The sequence below is a fragment of the Sapajus apella genome, unplaced genomic scaffold (genome assembly GCF_009761245.1).
Source record: "Sapajus apella isolate SASKATOON/1434 unplaced genomic scaffold, GSC_monkey_1.0 scaffold37, whole genome shotgun sequence".
Lineage (NCBI taxonomy): Eukaryota > Metazoa > Chordata > Mammalia > Primates > Cebidae > Sapajus > Sapajus apella.
In genome coordinates this window covers 855,453-870,538 of record NW_022436977.1, presented here as the reverse complement: position 1 = coordinate 870,538, position 15,086 = coordinate 855,453, and the positions used below count along the sequence as shown (strand labels likewise).

General features: G+C 43.5%; 1 protein-coding gene across 6 annotated transcripts in view; it reads left to right on the top strand.

The window, feature by feature from the left end:
• The window catches only part of ZNF609 (zinc finger protein 609), a 242,444-nt gene that overhangs the window by 160,394 nt on the left and 66,964 nt on the right, over positions 1 to 15,086 (top strand). For all 6 annotated transcript variants that reach the window (XR_004274809.1, XR_004274808.1, XM_032297180.1 and 3 more), the window contains exon 3: positions 5,992 to 6,217. Coding sequence is in view for 4 of the 6 variants with exons in the window: in XM_032297180.1 (XP_032153071.1) it covers positions 5,992 to 6,217 (226 nt within the window). In the remaining 2 variants the exon portion in view is untranslated. The remainder of the gene's footprint in view (positions 1 to 5,991; positions 6,218 to 15,086) is intronic.

Below are 15,086 nucleotides of genomic sequence, written 5' to 3'. Positions count from 1 at the left end.
AAAAAAAAAAAAAAAAAAAAAAAAGGCTGGTCACGGTGGCTCACGCCTGTAACCCCCACTTTGGGAGACTGAGGAGCATGGATCACCTGAGGTCAAGAGTTTGAGACCAGCCTGGACAACATGGTGAGACCCTGTTTCTACTAAAAATAAAAATGATTTGCTGGGTTTGATGGTGTGCCCTTGTAATCCCAGCTACTCGGGAGGCTGAGGCTGGAGAATTGCTTGAACCCAGGAGGCTGAGGTTTCAGTGAGCTGAGATTTTGCCATTGCACTCCATCTTGGGCAGCAAGAGTGAAACTCTGTCTCAAAAAAATAAAATAAAATTTAGCCTATCATGGTGCTGCACATGTAGTTCCAGCTACTTGGGAGGTTGAGGCAGGAAGATTGCTTGAGCCGGAGAGGTCAAGGCTGCAGTGAGCCGTGATCACCTCACTGCACTCCAGCCTGGATGACAGAGCGAGATCCTGTCTCAAAGAAAATAATTATCGCGGGGTGCAGTGGCTCATGCCTGTAATCTCAGCACTTTGGGAGGCCGAGGTAGGTGGATCACCTGAGGTCAGGAGTTTGAGACCAGCCTGGACAACATGATGAAACCCCATCTCTACTAAAAATACAAAAATTAGCCGGGCATGGTGGCGGGACCCTGTAACCCCAGCTACTTGGGAGGCCGAGGCAGGAGAATTGCTTGAACCTGGGAGGTAGATGTTGCAGTGAGCTGAGATCGCGGCATTGCACTCCAGCCTGGGCAACAAGAGTGAAACTCCATCTCAGAAACAAACAAACATACATAAAATTATCATTAAAACATAAAGGACATAAAGTGTTGGGAAACGCCATAGATCTCCTCTTCAAATTCTCTGTAAGTCTCTTTTCAAGCTTTTGTTTGTTTTGTTGTTTGCCTCCCCAGTAAGCTGAGCCCTGGGAGCCATGATGGTACTTCTTAGCATTTCAGAGACTGAGTTAGCCTAACTTTTGTTGGTGTAGTTATTAAGTCATCTAATGACCTTAACTGTTTTATATTCCTGTTCCTTATTTTCTCTGTTGGCACCAACCTCCTGACAATCTCTGCTCTTGTATTTTAGGTATATGAGAAAGAGGGCAAAATGAGTCCTTTTCTGATTTTTTTCTTTTCCTTTTTTGAGACAGGGTCTTGCTCTGTTGCACAGGCTAGAGTGCAGTGGTACCATCACAGCTCACTGCAGCCTTGACCTCTGGGGCTAAAGCAATCCTTCTGAAATGGGAAAAGTTCCCTTGTCCCCCTCACAGGGTGTGCGATGGGAGTATGGCTCACTTCTTTAGTGCCCCACTGCTCGAACCTCTAGAGGAGCTTATAGACAGTCAGGCTGTGGGGCTCCAACCCCATGGCAGTGTCTAGAGGTGAATGCTTACAGCTGAAGCCCCAGTGGGTGTGTGTTACAGGGTGCTCTTTTAGTTTAGCTGTCCATGGGCGGCTTGTGTTAGTCAGCTCAGTTAGACCCCTGCCTTATCACAAGAACAGAGGGCTTTCTGTATCCCAAGGCTCTTGTCTTGGTGTACTGGAAGAATTGAATCACACATGGGCTTGGAGAATGAGTGTAAGGTTTTATTGTGTGGAAGTAACTCAGCAGATTGGGGAGCCAGAAAGTAGATGGTTTTTCCCTGGAGTTGAGCCATTCTGTGGCCCAGGCTCTTCTACTGCTCTGGCCAAACTCCGCCTCATTCCACGGCCTCTTGGCATCTGTCGTGTGCTCTTCTGCTGGCATGTTCCCCTCCACGTCCTCTCGACGTCCAGCTGCTTGTGTCTTCTTCTGCCAGTGCGTTCCTCTAGAAGTCCAGGAGCTTGTGTGTCTGCCTGCTAGGGTTTCGGGAGAGGTTTATAGGCACGGCAGGAGGTGTGGCAGGCCAGGATGGTCTTGGGAAATGCAGTATTTGGGCAGGAAAACAAATATGCCTATCTTAACTTAGGTCCATGGGTACAGGCCCCAGGATGGAGCCCTAGCCAGGGACCATGCCCTCCTTTACCCAGCACTTCCCTTACCCCCTTCTGCATCATTTAAAGGGACCACATTCTACTCTACCCAGCACATCTGTGTCACTCCTACTTCAGCCTCTCAAGTAGCTAGGACTACATGTGTGTACCAACACACCCAGCTAGTTTTTTGTTTTTGTTGTTGTTGTTTGTAAAGGCAGGATCTCACAGTATTGCCCTGGCTGGTCTCAAACTCCTGGACTTAAGCACTCCTCCTGCCTCAGCTTCCCAAAGTGCGGGGACTACAGGCTTGAGCTACTGCACCAGCCCCCTCTTTCTGATTGTTACCTTCTCCTGGAAGGTGATAAATGAAGCTATGTTTGTTTCAGTGAATAACAGAATATGAAATCCTGTAAAGCCACATAGGCTATTAGATGAATGTCATAGAGCTTATTATGCACTATGGCTTAATGTAGATTATAGATGTGACCAAATGGTAATTAGCAGAGTTGGGGCTGTAATTAAATACTGTTGTGCTGCTCTGTGATCTCTCTTTAGATTTCTGTTTCAAAGTAATGAAAAATGAATAGTTCAAACCCGTAGGTGGATTTCGTCACTTCTCCCCACCCCCAAACATCTCTTTTCATTAACTAAGTAATTAGATAAAGTCATCTTCATACAACAGAGATGCCAAACTCTGCCTAGTAACTCTAATCAGTAAGGGTAGTTTGGTGCATATTTGTTAATGAGTTCTTCATGTGTATGAGTCTGTTCTCTTATTCTTAGTGATCAGTTCAGCTAAAGTATCTTCTCTTCAGTTATTCTATAACAGAATATAATTTGGCAAACTGCTTGCATGCAACAGTGATGTTTCCAATCTACATTTTAGGTGTTCTTTTCTTGGTTTCTTTGTGCAAAACTGGGTTCTTGACTTTATCTAGAATGTATTAGAATATATTTCTCCTGGCTTGCCAGGAGCACTGAATAACCTAGCCGGAAGTGAAACTACTTCCAGAGAAGACCTGTCTTTAGTGACTCAGAGAGTGTATAGGTTTCTCCCTGGGGTAAACTTTCTTCTGAGCCTAGGGTTGCTGCCTGAGCTGTGGAATAGGTTGGCAATAGGACATGTGCAAGCAAGGCAATCAGAGTTCACAGGAGTGACCTGGAAGGTTTAGGTCAATGTCTGTGTCCAAGAGGACCTTGCAGGAATTTCTCTTGCTAATAGAAGAAATTACAGAAAATGGAACAACAGGCCGGGCGCGGTGGCTCAAGCCTGTAATCCCAGCACTTTGGGAGGCCGAGGCGGGTGGATCACGAGGTCAAGAGATCGAGACCATCCTGGTCAACATGGTGAAACCCCGTCTCTATTAAAAATACAAAAACATTAGCTGGGCATGGTGGCGTGTGCCTGTAATCCCAGCTACTCAGGAGGCTGAGGCAGGAGAATTGCCTGAACCCAGGAGGCGGAGGTTGCGGTGAGCCGAGATCGCGCCATTGCACTCCAGCCTGGGTAACATGCGTGAAACTCCGTCTCAAAAAAAAAAAAAAAAAAAAGAAAAAAAAAGAAAATGGAACAACAAACCCTAAGCAAAAGAAGTACACATATGGGCTGTGAAACTGCTTCTGTCACAGTTTTTTCCTGAGAAAGGACAGAGAAACAGAGGTGAGGCCAAGAGTAAAGATGATCTGTATAGTTCCCCTCTCTAGTGACTTGCAAGGGTTTCTTCCATCACTGCAGAGGAATGAGTTGAAAGGCTCCAGTTTACTTTTTCTGTGTTGTTTTTACCTTCACTTCTGTGCATGTTTAAAAGATCTCTCTAGGATCTACCACATCCCAAGAAGGTTGGCAAGTTAAATTATAAATGCCCAGTTTTCAAGAAAGCAGATATGCCTTTTGGCATTTATCATAAATGTAGACAATTCATTATACAGGCTTCCACTTCCATTTCATTTTATGAAAAAGGTGGAGTTAGGGAAGTACAAGGGGTGTGTGTGAGAGACAATAATCAGATAAGGATAATGTTTTGGCAGCTCTTCAGGGAGCAGAATTAATCAGAATCAGTGTATGAACATTTTGTGGACTCACAATTATGATCTATGATCTGCAAATAGTGATGACTTTCTAAGCCAAGAAGTCAGAGCCAACTGTGGAGAATGGATGCAGTACCCAGACCTCAGCTTGTAGGCTAGTTTTCAAGGCCAGGAAGGTGTTTGTCCCTTTGTGTGTTGTGAGAGGGAAATGGATTATAGATACAGTGATAGTCATGTAATAAATTATTCCAGAATCAGAGTTCTGTTGCAGGGCTATTCAGAAGCTTGGATTAAGGATGTACGTATGATCTTCTCTGATGTCTGTATTCAAGGACTACATTTAACCTAGACTAAAAAGTTATCACATGGGGAAGAGTCCCAAGGATTGGGAAAGTCCCAATCATTGACTCTTGTTTTCTGGGTCTGCTGATTGGTATCCTACTTAATCTCCAGAGGAAAAAAAGCCAGTGTGTGCATTGAGGGTCTTCGCATATGCAAGTCATTATGCTCATTTAGGATTGGGGTACCAATAGACTCAATTCTGAGTGATGCCCCAATCCTGAATGAGCATAATAGACTTTGTCAGCCTCATAAATTCTGGGATTTAAAGAGTTAAAGAGTGCAGTGGTGCAATCATAGCTCACTGTAGCCTCAGCCTCCAGGGCTCAAGTAGGTCCTCCCACCTCATCCTCTGGAGTAGCTGAGAATACAGGCATGTGCCACCACACACAGATACCTTTTTTATTTTCATTTTTTATAGAAGTGGGGTCTTCTTGCTATGTTACCCAGGCTAGTCATAAACTCCTGGCTACCACCTCCATAGGCCTCCCAAAGCATTGGGACTGCAGACATGAGCCATCACACCTTACCCATCACAACTTTTATGTTGTCTCTAGATGTGTTGCATTCTTCTTGCAACCTAACTATTTACATTCTTGTGAGAGGTTCTGGTTTTGAAGGCAGATTGCTAGTGTTTGACTATTGACTATTTCTTTTGTTTGTTTGTTTGTTTTAAGACAGAGTTTTGCTCTGTCGCCCAGGCTGGAATGCAGTGGTGCAATCTCAGCTCACTGCAACCCCTGCCTCCCAGGTTCAAGCAATTCTCTTGCCTTAGCCTCCCGAGTAGCTGGGATTACAGACGCCTGCCACCATGCCCAGCTAATTTTTGTATTTTTAGTAGAGATGTGGTTTCACCATGTTAGGCTGGTCTCTAACTCCTGACCTCAGGTGATCCACCCGTCTCGGCCTCCTGAAGTGCTGGGATTACAGGCATGAGCCACTGTGCCCGGCTGAATATTTCTATCTATGTGTACATAATCAACTACATCTTTAGACTGTTATGGATTGGCTTCTGTGTGGCAACAGCACCTCCTGTTTCTTACAGATTAAACAACCACTGTTTTGGTCTCTAAGGGTTAGAAACTCCCACCAGGTTAATCCTAGCCCTCCTATAACTTTTAAGTAGACTCCTTCTAGCTAAAGATGTATTAAAGTCCCTAGAATTGTTAGGAATCATGGCATTCCTAGGATTTGGCTGCTTCTTCCTCTCTTTAGCCCCACCCAAATTCATGGATTTTATGCCAGACTAATGTACTATTTGCTGAATGGTAGATTGGTAGGAAGCATAGTGGTGGTAGCAGAACATACCTCAGATGCTGGGCCTTGTCTTTCTCATCAGTCTGTACGCTCTGTTACTATTAAAATCTGGCCCTGATTCTCTTTTATTAGAGATTTTTTTAGTGAGATGAGAAACATAGAACTTTTTTAAAAATGTGCCAAGTGCAGTTTATAAGGAAGATCATTAATAAGATCATTAATAAGAATCATCTAAACCACTAGATTTGTAGTGGTATCATAAGCCAGAACTTGAAAGGAAGAACCAAAGTCTCTTACATTTACAGCTGTCTGCACTGTGGCAGGAATAGATGTAGGACTAGATTAAATACAGAAAATGTGTATTTTCTCAGTGTTCGCCCTGCAACTCAGCTACTACTTTTTCTTCCCCCCAACAGATTGAGTCCCCTGTTTCCACACCAGCGGTGCTGCCAATACACCTTTTGGTGCCAGTGGTCAATAATGACATCTCATCTCCTTGTGAGCAGATCATGGTTCGTACCCGATCAGTTGGGGTCAACACATGTGATGTGGCTCTAGCCACAGAGCCTGAGTGCTTGGGCCCCTGTGAACCTGGAACTAGCGTCAACCTTGAAGGCATCGTGTGGCAGGAAACGGAAGATGGTAAGTGTGATATGTTGCTTTCCCATTCTTTCTCACCCTTCTGCAGAGGAGCCTATTGTTGTAAATACTGCAAAGTGTTTATTAGACTCTCGAGTGTCCACAGTCTGCAAGTGATACCCACACAGAGGATTTTAGCCAGCTTCTAGAGATTGCCAATGCCAGCTTTTCAGATTAAATATCTTTCCTTCATTATTCAACAGTGTTGACCCTGGTACTTAAGCAGTCATGTGATAGTTGTTGGCCAGGTAATTCAAACTGTATCTCCATATCCCTTCTATCATTTTATATGAGAGAGTTAGATTATAAATTAAATTTGAGGTCAGGCTTGAAGAGAAAAAGTAACAAAAGGGCAGCTGAGGGAGTCAAGGGAATGAATAGTCACTCTTAAATTGACTTAATTGACTTAATGTTGGCTCATTGCATATGCCGCTCTTGCCTTTTTTAACACCTGTACCTGTAGGTATAGCCAGCTTACTCTTCCTATTGATTGCCTCATTGCCCAGCCACCCACACCACTTCATGTGTCTGTCACTTAGTACAGATTTTATAGGCCAAGGCAACAGGGAAATGTTTAGATGGTCTTGTTTTCAGGTATCCACTAACCAGTTGGTTCACTGTAGGTTGCTGCTGCCCAAGGCATGTAGGCTTCTTGCATGTTCCATTTGCCCCTGAGAATAGAATCTCTTCTGTTTTGGAAATTCATGAACCTGAAAAAAATGAAAGGAAGTGTAAAGGGACTTAATGGGGTTATTTCAGATCTTTTGGTAACACCTGGTAGCAATTTGATTTCTGCATATTCTTTTTATAAAGAATCCAAGGCCTTGTCAGAGTATATGTGGTTAGAGAGGCTGGGCCTCAGAGTCCCGTCATGTCTCTGCATCAGTAACCAGACTTTCAAACTGTCCTGACTCTGAGGAATGTAGAGGCCCGGATGAGCACAGCTAATCATCTCTGATTATCACAGAGCAATCTTGTCAGTCTGCCCATAGGAATTCAGGCATTTCATTCTGGCGATTTTAACAAAAGTCTGTTTCCCTGAATGTTTTGTTGTCATTCAGTATTTATTTAAAGTTTACCATGCAGTAGGTGCTGTTGTGTTACAGGTTAAGAACTCTGTGTTCTGGCCTGTCTCATCATTAGGGATATAATACGTCCTCAGCTTTCAGAATAACGTTGCTAATGAGATTTTATCATGTGCCTGTGTGGTAGAAGCTGATGCAGAGAAGGTAGAGGGTGAGTTTAACTCTGGAGGTTAACTCTGGGTATGTGTGTACAATATACAATCTGAAAATCACAAAGTGACTATCTAATTTTTAAAATATGATCTGCTTATGGACATAGTCACAGAGTCTGTTGGAATGACAGACATATCCAAACCACATCTCTGTGCTACCAAGCAACCTTCAAGGCCTCTTGCCTCAATATATTGAAGATAGAATAAATCAATTTCCTGCCTATTTGTTCTGTTTGTCTTTATGATGGTGACTCTTTTCCTTGGACAAGAGCTTTTTGTATATGTGAGCCTAACAAAAACTTCTGGAGAGTGAGGCTAATGCTTCACTCTCCTGAGGACAATAAATACCTTTTTATCTGAGGATCCCTTCCTGCCAGGGGGAAGCTAACAAATAATTTTTTTAAATTTCTTGTAAATCATTTGCTCTGAAAGGCTCTCTTGTCCGGTTGTCACAGGCAGCCTATTATTACCAAGTTCCCTGTTACGTTTGTTTGTTTGTTTTTCTTTTTCTTTTTTTTTCTTTTCTTTTTTTTTTTTTTTTTTTTTTGACAGAGTCTCATTCTGTCACCCAGGCTGGAGTGCTGCGGCTCTATCTTAGCTCACTGCAGCTTCCTGCCTCAGCCTCCCGAGTACCTGGGACGACAGGCACATGCCACCACGCACAGCCCATTTTTGTATTTTTAGTAGAGACAGTGTTTCACCATGCTGGCCATGCTGGTCTTGAACTCCTATGCTACGCCCACTTGTGCCTCCCAAAGTGCTGGGATTATAGGTGTGAGCCACCGCCCGTCGCCCAGTATGTACTTTTAAGGTACCTTGTACTTTATTTCATAGCACACATCACAGTTTGCAACTTTGTTTATAATTTTATGATTTTTCTATTAATGTCTATCTCTTCTACTGTGTTAGAAGTTGTATGAGATCAGGTACTCTGTTTTGCTCATCATTGTAACCAAAGCAGTTAACATAGGTGGTAGCTGACACCTATAGTAGTAGACTGTCAAAAATATTTGTTTGAGGCCAGGCGTAGTGGGTCACCTCAGTTCAGGAGTTGGAGACCAGCCTGGGCAAGATGGTGAAACCCCATTTCTACTAAAAATACCAAAAAAATTAGCTGGGCATGGTGTTGTGTGCCTGTAATCCTAGCTACCTGGGAGGCTGAGGCAGGAGAATTGCTTGAACCCAGGAGGCAGAGGTTGCAGTGAGCCAAGATCATGCCATTGCACTCCAGCCTGGGTGACAGAGCAAGACTCTGCTTTTAAAAAAAAAAAAAACGAAAAAAGAAAAAAATATTTTTGTGAATGAAGGAATGCTTGCATCTATGTCATTGTCATTTCTGGATCTATCTTAATATATGTCTAGTGAGTATTAAAATATTGCTTGAACTTAGGAATGGTGTCAAAATACTTTCCAAAATTCTAAATCTCTGAAACTCAGAATAACTACTGCTTTCACCAGGTTTGAGATCAGTCTCATTGTCTAAATCTGTAAGTTTTTGTTTTTTGTTTTTTGGTTTTTTTTAGACGGAGTCTCACTCTGTCTCCCAGGCTGGAGTCCAATGGTGCCCTCTCGGCTCACTGCAACTTCCACCTCCCAGGTTGAAGCAATTCTCCTGACTGAGACTCCTGAGTAGTTGTGATTATAGGTGCCCACCACCATGCCCAGCTAATTTTTGTATTTTTAGTAGAGATGGGGTTTCACCATGTTGATCAGTCTGGTCTCGAACTGCTGACCTCAGGTGATCTGCCCGCCTCAGCCTCCCAAAGTGTCGGGATTACAGCTTGAGCCATCGCGCCCCGCCCAGATTTTTAATCCTACTTTTAATACTAGGTTTTCTCCCACTTACTGCATTTCAAGGCTTGGCTCTCTTCTTTAGTTTTTTTATTTCGTCCCAAGGGAAAGAGAACTGTTCTGCAATAATATACTCATCTTTTCTTTGCTTTCTGGTCACCCCAGAGGGCCTTCACCTGAACTGTCAGTTGGCGAAGGTCTGAATTGTGATCAGAGTTGGCTCACATTCCTTTTCATCTTCAGGTAACAGAGATTTCCTGCAAAGATTATTCTCTAAAGATCTGTAAGATCCAGTATACTGAGTCAGTCCTCAAGTTAATCATAAGAACTACATACAGATACTTTTTTAAAAATTCTTCCAGACTTCTAGGTTTTTTGTCTGCCACTCAACATTTTGTACTTCTGTCTGTCTCTTTGTCCAGCAAACTACTTACTGTCTTCAAACAGAAAAGTCCTTACAGCTCAGGGAGAAGCTGTGAATGCTTGGCCTCTGAGGGGAGTGGAGGACACTAAGGTCCCTGTAGAACTGAGCCACCTTGCTGAGAACAGGTGTAGGAGTTATGGCCTCAATTATTCCTAGTTTCTTTGCCTACTTGTCCTACAGTGTTACTTATTTCTTTCCTCTTCTCTCCCTATCGCTCACTTTAAACCTTGCCTTGGAGGCATTTTTAAATTCCTGCAGATTCCATTTTCTTTTAGTCTGTTCATAATTCAGTCAGCACTGCAAAGATGCTACTTGACTGGATTCAACCTTGGAACTGTTAAGAAGACCCAAGCATAACCTAGAATTTTTTGTTTGTTTGTTTTTGAGACATTCTCAGCACTATACAAGGGCCATTTCCATTGGATTTTGCTTTATCTCACCTCATTTCAAATCAGAATATTGAGTATTGCCGAGGCAGGTGGATCATCTGAGGTCAGGAGTTTGAGACCAGCCTGGCCAACATGGGGAAACCCTGTCTCTACTACAAATGCAAATATTAGCCAGTAATCCCAGCAGCTACTTGGGAGGCTGAGGCAGGGGAATTGCTTGAACCCAGGAGGCAGAGGTTGCAGTGAGCTGAAATTGTGCCACTGTACTCCAGTGTGGGCAACAGAGTGAGACTTCGTCTCAAAAAACTACCAAGTAACAAGTCTATTCTGGGTTCACAAGGCTTAACTCTAATCTAGGATCCTGGAAACAATGTATAAGAAGCCTTAAAGAAGACTGTATACTTTTTCTGACACAAAATTCTTACTAGCTTGTATGGTATTTTAAAGAAAGGCAAGGCTGACTTTAGGTAAGAATCCCAGGAGAAGGCTATAGTTCTCCTTTATGGCCAGTGGCACTAACCCAAAGGCCAATACCAGTGATGTAGTTTACTTTGGCAAATGTGCTTTATGGAAGAATTTATGGTATAATGGAAGGAGCACTGGACTAAAAATCTGGAGACTTCTATATCTCTACCAATATCATTACTGACCTTGGAAAAATCCCTTAACTCTTCTGGGCCTTATTTATCTCATCTTTTAGGATGAAATAGGTGACCAATTAGGACTTGTCAGTTCTTTTTTTTTCTTTTTTTCTTTTTTTGAGACAGGTTCACACTGTATCACCCAGACGAGAGTGCAGCAACAATATCATCTCTCACTGCAGCCTCAGACTCGAGCTCAAGCGACCCTCCTTCCTTAGCCTCTTGAGTAGCTGGGACTACAGGCATGTGCGGCCATACTCAGCTAAATGTTTTTTTTTTTTTTTTTGAGACGAAGTTTCACTCATGTTACCCAGGCTGGAGTGCAATGGCGCGATCTCGGCTCACCGCAACCTCCGCCTCCTGGGTTCAGGCAATTCTCCTGCCTCAGCCTCCTGAGTAGCTGGGATTACAGGTACTTACCACCATGCCCAGCTAATTTTTTGTATTTTTAGTCGAGACGGGGTTTCACCATGTTGACCAGGATGGTCTCGATCCCTTGACCTCGTGATCCACCCGCCTCGACCTCCCAAAGTGCTGGGATTACAGGCGTGAGCCACTGCTCCCGGCCTTCTTTTTTTTTTAAAATAGAGACAGAGTCTTGCTGTGTTGCCCAGGCTGGTCTCAAACTCCTGACCTCAAGTGATCCTCCTGCCTCAGCCTCCCAAAGTGCTGGCATTACAGGTGTGAACTACCATGCCCAGCCTGTCAGCTCTTAAGTTATAAGAATCTGTGCAGACCAGGCGTAATGGCTCATGCCTGTAATCCCACCAGTTTGGAAGGCCGAGGCAGATGGATCACTTGAGCCCAGGAGTTTGAGACCAGCCTGGACAACACAGCAAGACCCTGCCTCTACAAAAATAAAAGTTTTTAATCATGGAATCAGGGCCAGGCACAGTGGATTGTGCCTGTAGTCCCAGCTACTCAGGAGGCTAAGGCAGGAGGATCACTTGAGCCCAGGAGTTCAAAGCAACAGTGAGCTATGATTGTGCCACTGTGTTCCAGGCTGGGTGACAGAGTGATACCCCATCTCAAAAAAAGAAAAGAAACATGGAATCAGCATGGATTTAACACTGGTTAACGATGGCAACTTGAAAACAAACAAATGGCTGGGAACAGTGTCTCACACCTGTAATACCAACACTTTGGGAAGCTGAAGCAGGTGGATTACTTGAGGCCAGGAGTTGGAGACCAGCCTGGCCAATATGGTAAAACCCCATCTCTACTAAAAAGATAAAAATTAGCTAGGTGTGGTGACATATGCCTGTAATCCCATCTACTCTGGAGGCTGAGGCAAGAGAATCCCATGAACCCAGGTGGTAGAGGTTGCAGTGAGCCAAAATCGCCCCACTGCACTCTAACCTGGATGACAGAGTGAGACTCTATCTCAAGAAAAAAGAAAAGAAAAGAAAAATATTGGCTGGGCTGGTGGCTCACACGTGTAATCCCAGCACCTTGGGAGGCCAAGGTGGGTAGATCACCTGAAGTCAGGAGTTCGAGACCAGCCTAACCAACATGGTGAAACCCAGTCTCTACTAAAAATAGAAAAATTAAGCAGGCATAGTGGCATGCATTTGTAGTCCCAGCTGCTCAGGAGGCTGAGGCACAAGAATTGCTTGAACCCAGGAAACAAAGGTTGCAGTGAGATGAGATCACCCCACTGCACTCCAGTCTGGGCAACAGAGCAAGATTCCATCTGAAAAAAAAGAAAAGAAAACTATCAATACCAGCAATGAGCTGGGCATGGTGGTTCACACCTGTAATCCCAGCACTTTTGGAGGCCAAGGTGGGTGGATCAGGAGTTCGAGACCAGCCTGGCCAACACGGTGAAACCCCTTCTCTACTAAAAATAACAAAAAAAAAAAGTTAGCTGGGTATGGTGGGGGACGCCTGTAATCTTAGCTATTCATGAGGCTGAGGTAGGAGAATTGCTTGAACCCAGGAGGCAGAGGTTGCAGTGAGCTCAGATTGTGCCATTGAACTCCTGCTTGGACGATAAGAGCAAAACTCCATCTCAAAAAAAACAACATCAGCAGCGGCAATGAAATGTCATTATACAGTTGTTGTGTAGTTTTGTTTCATCAGAAAATAAAAGTGCTCACTTTGTGTCTTAGTCCATTTTGTGCTGATCTAAAAGGCTACTGCAGGATAGGTAATTTATAAACAACACAAGTTTATTTGACTCACAGTTCCGGAGGCTGGGAAGTCTGAGATTGAGGGGCTGCATCTGGTGAAGGCCTTCCTGCTGCATCATAACACATGAGAACAGGGTAAGGGAAGGGAACCTAACTCATCTTTTTATCAGGAACCTATTCCTGTGATAGTAGCATTCATCCATTCATGAGGGCAGAATCCTTATGACCCAATAATCCTATTAAAAGATCCCATGTCTCAACACTGTTTATTGTAATGGAGAGTAACTTGCCAACACATAAACTTTGGGAGACACGTTCAAATCATAATACCTTACTAGTCACAAATTCAGGAAATCTCTACCTCTTATTTTTCGACTCCTGATCCTACACTGACAGGTAGGAGAATTCCCAAACTGACTGAGCTGTTTATGATGCCAGTATATATGCTAACTTACATAAGTTGAGCCTGCAATACTTAGTAGTCCCTTCATCTCCCTGTTATGTTTCCATTTTCCAACACTTAACTTCATTCTCAAGATTCATTAGCCCCATTTGTTCTCTCTTTTTTAAGACAGGGTCTCACTCTGTCTCTCAGGCTAGAGTGCAGTGGTGTGATCATGGCTTACTGCAGCCTTGGCCACTGGGTTCAGGTGATCCTCCTTCTTTAGCCTTCCCAGTAGCTGGAACTACAGGTGTATGCCACCACACCCAGCTAATTTTTTGTATTTGTTGTAAAGATAGGATTTCACCATGTTGCCCGGGCTGGTGTCCAACTCCTGGACTCAAGCAATCTGGTCGCTTCAGCCTCCTAAAGTGCTGGGATTACAGGAGTGAGCCATTGCACCCAGCCTTGCTTCATCACCTTGAACAACTGAGATCAAAACCACCCACTTAAATCCCCTCAGCTTCCCTCCTCTCTTCCTTAATAATGAGTATTTCCCACCCCAACACACACTTTCTCTCCCTATTAAAAAGATTATTTGAAAGTTGATACTGTGAATTCCACCTCCCCAGACCTGCACGCACACTGACATGGAGTCTCGCTCTGTCACTCAGGCTTGAGTGCAGTGGCACAATCTCAGCTCACTGCAACCTCCACCTCCTGGGTTCAAGCGATTCTTCCGCCTCAGCCTCCCGAGGCTGGGACCACAGGCACGAGCCACCATGCCCAGCTAATTTTTGTATTTTTAGTAGAGACGGGGTTTCACCATGTTGGCCAGGCTGGTCTCGATCTCTTGACTGCGTGAACTGCCCACCTTGGCCTCTCTCTTCCTCCTTGTATTCATTTAATCAGAAATTCCTGGTAAGATTCAGGATGCTGAAATATTGGTCATTTCAGTCCTATCAGCCTATAGTTAGGGTCTGTAGCACCTGGTGCCCTGCTCCCTTCCCCATAGGCAAACAGCCTTATCCACAATATATTTTTTCATTTATTGTGTGTGCCATCCTGGGGAAAGTTGAGGAAACATTGAGTTAGGAATGGCATTTAGCAGCTATGAGAAGAAAATGAAATTATAATAATGATTGAATATAAGAGGATCTAGAGGTAGATAGGTAAGTAAATAGTCTAGGAGGGGTATGATGAATTCACAATGGAATCACTGTTTCAGGCTTCTTAAAGTTACTTCTTTATTGCAAAATTGCTTTTGTAGCTCCAGCCATCACATTTTTTTCCAATCTTGAAAGAAAAGGAAAATAGAAGAGAAAAAAGCACCTGCCTCCCATCTTAATCTGTTACCTTTGGAGAGGTTTCCCAGAAGCCATAGCATAAGACTTCTGCTTACATCTTGTTGGCTACCCTGTATGCAAGGAAGGCAAGAAATGTAGCCTTTTATCTGGATACGTTACTTCCTCACACAAAATAAGGGATTTTACTAAGGGAAAAGGGAAGAAATTAGCAGAATCTGCAACTCTTCTGCTCTGCATAGCCTTCATAGATCATAACTTCCAAAAGCTGTTAGTTTAGCAGCTTTCTATTTTAAGTACTCTCCTATATATTCATGTCTTTATCTGTCTACCTTGTATGAACAATACCCAGAACTTTATCTCTATACTTGACCTTTTGTCTAGTACAGTTTCACTGATGAACATCACCAGAAACTGATTTATTAAATTCAAAATGTCTAAAAGGAGTATTGATCATTTTTTACCAAATACTTGCTTGTCTTCTCTATTTCTCTTCGTTACACCTACTTTCCTCATTACCATCCTCCTAATTTTTTTTTTTTTTTTTTTTTTTTTTGAGACAGAGTCTCACT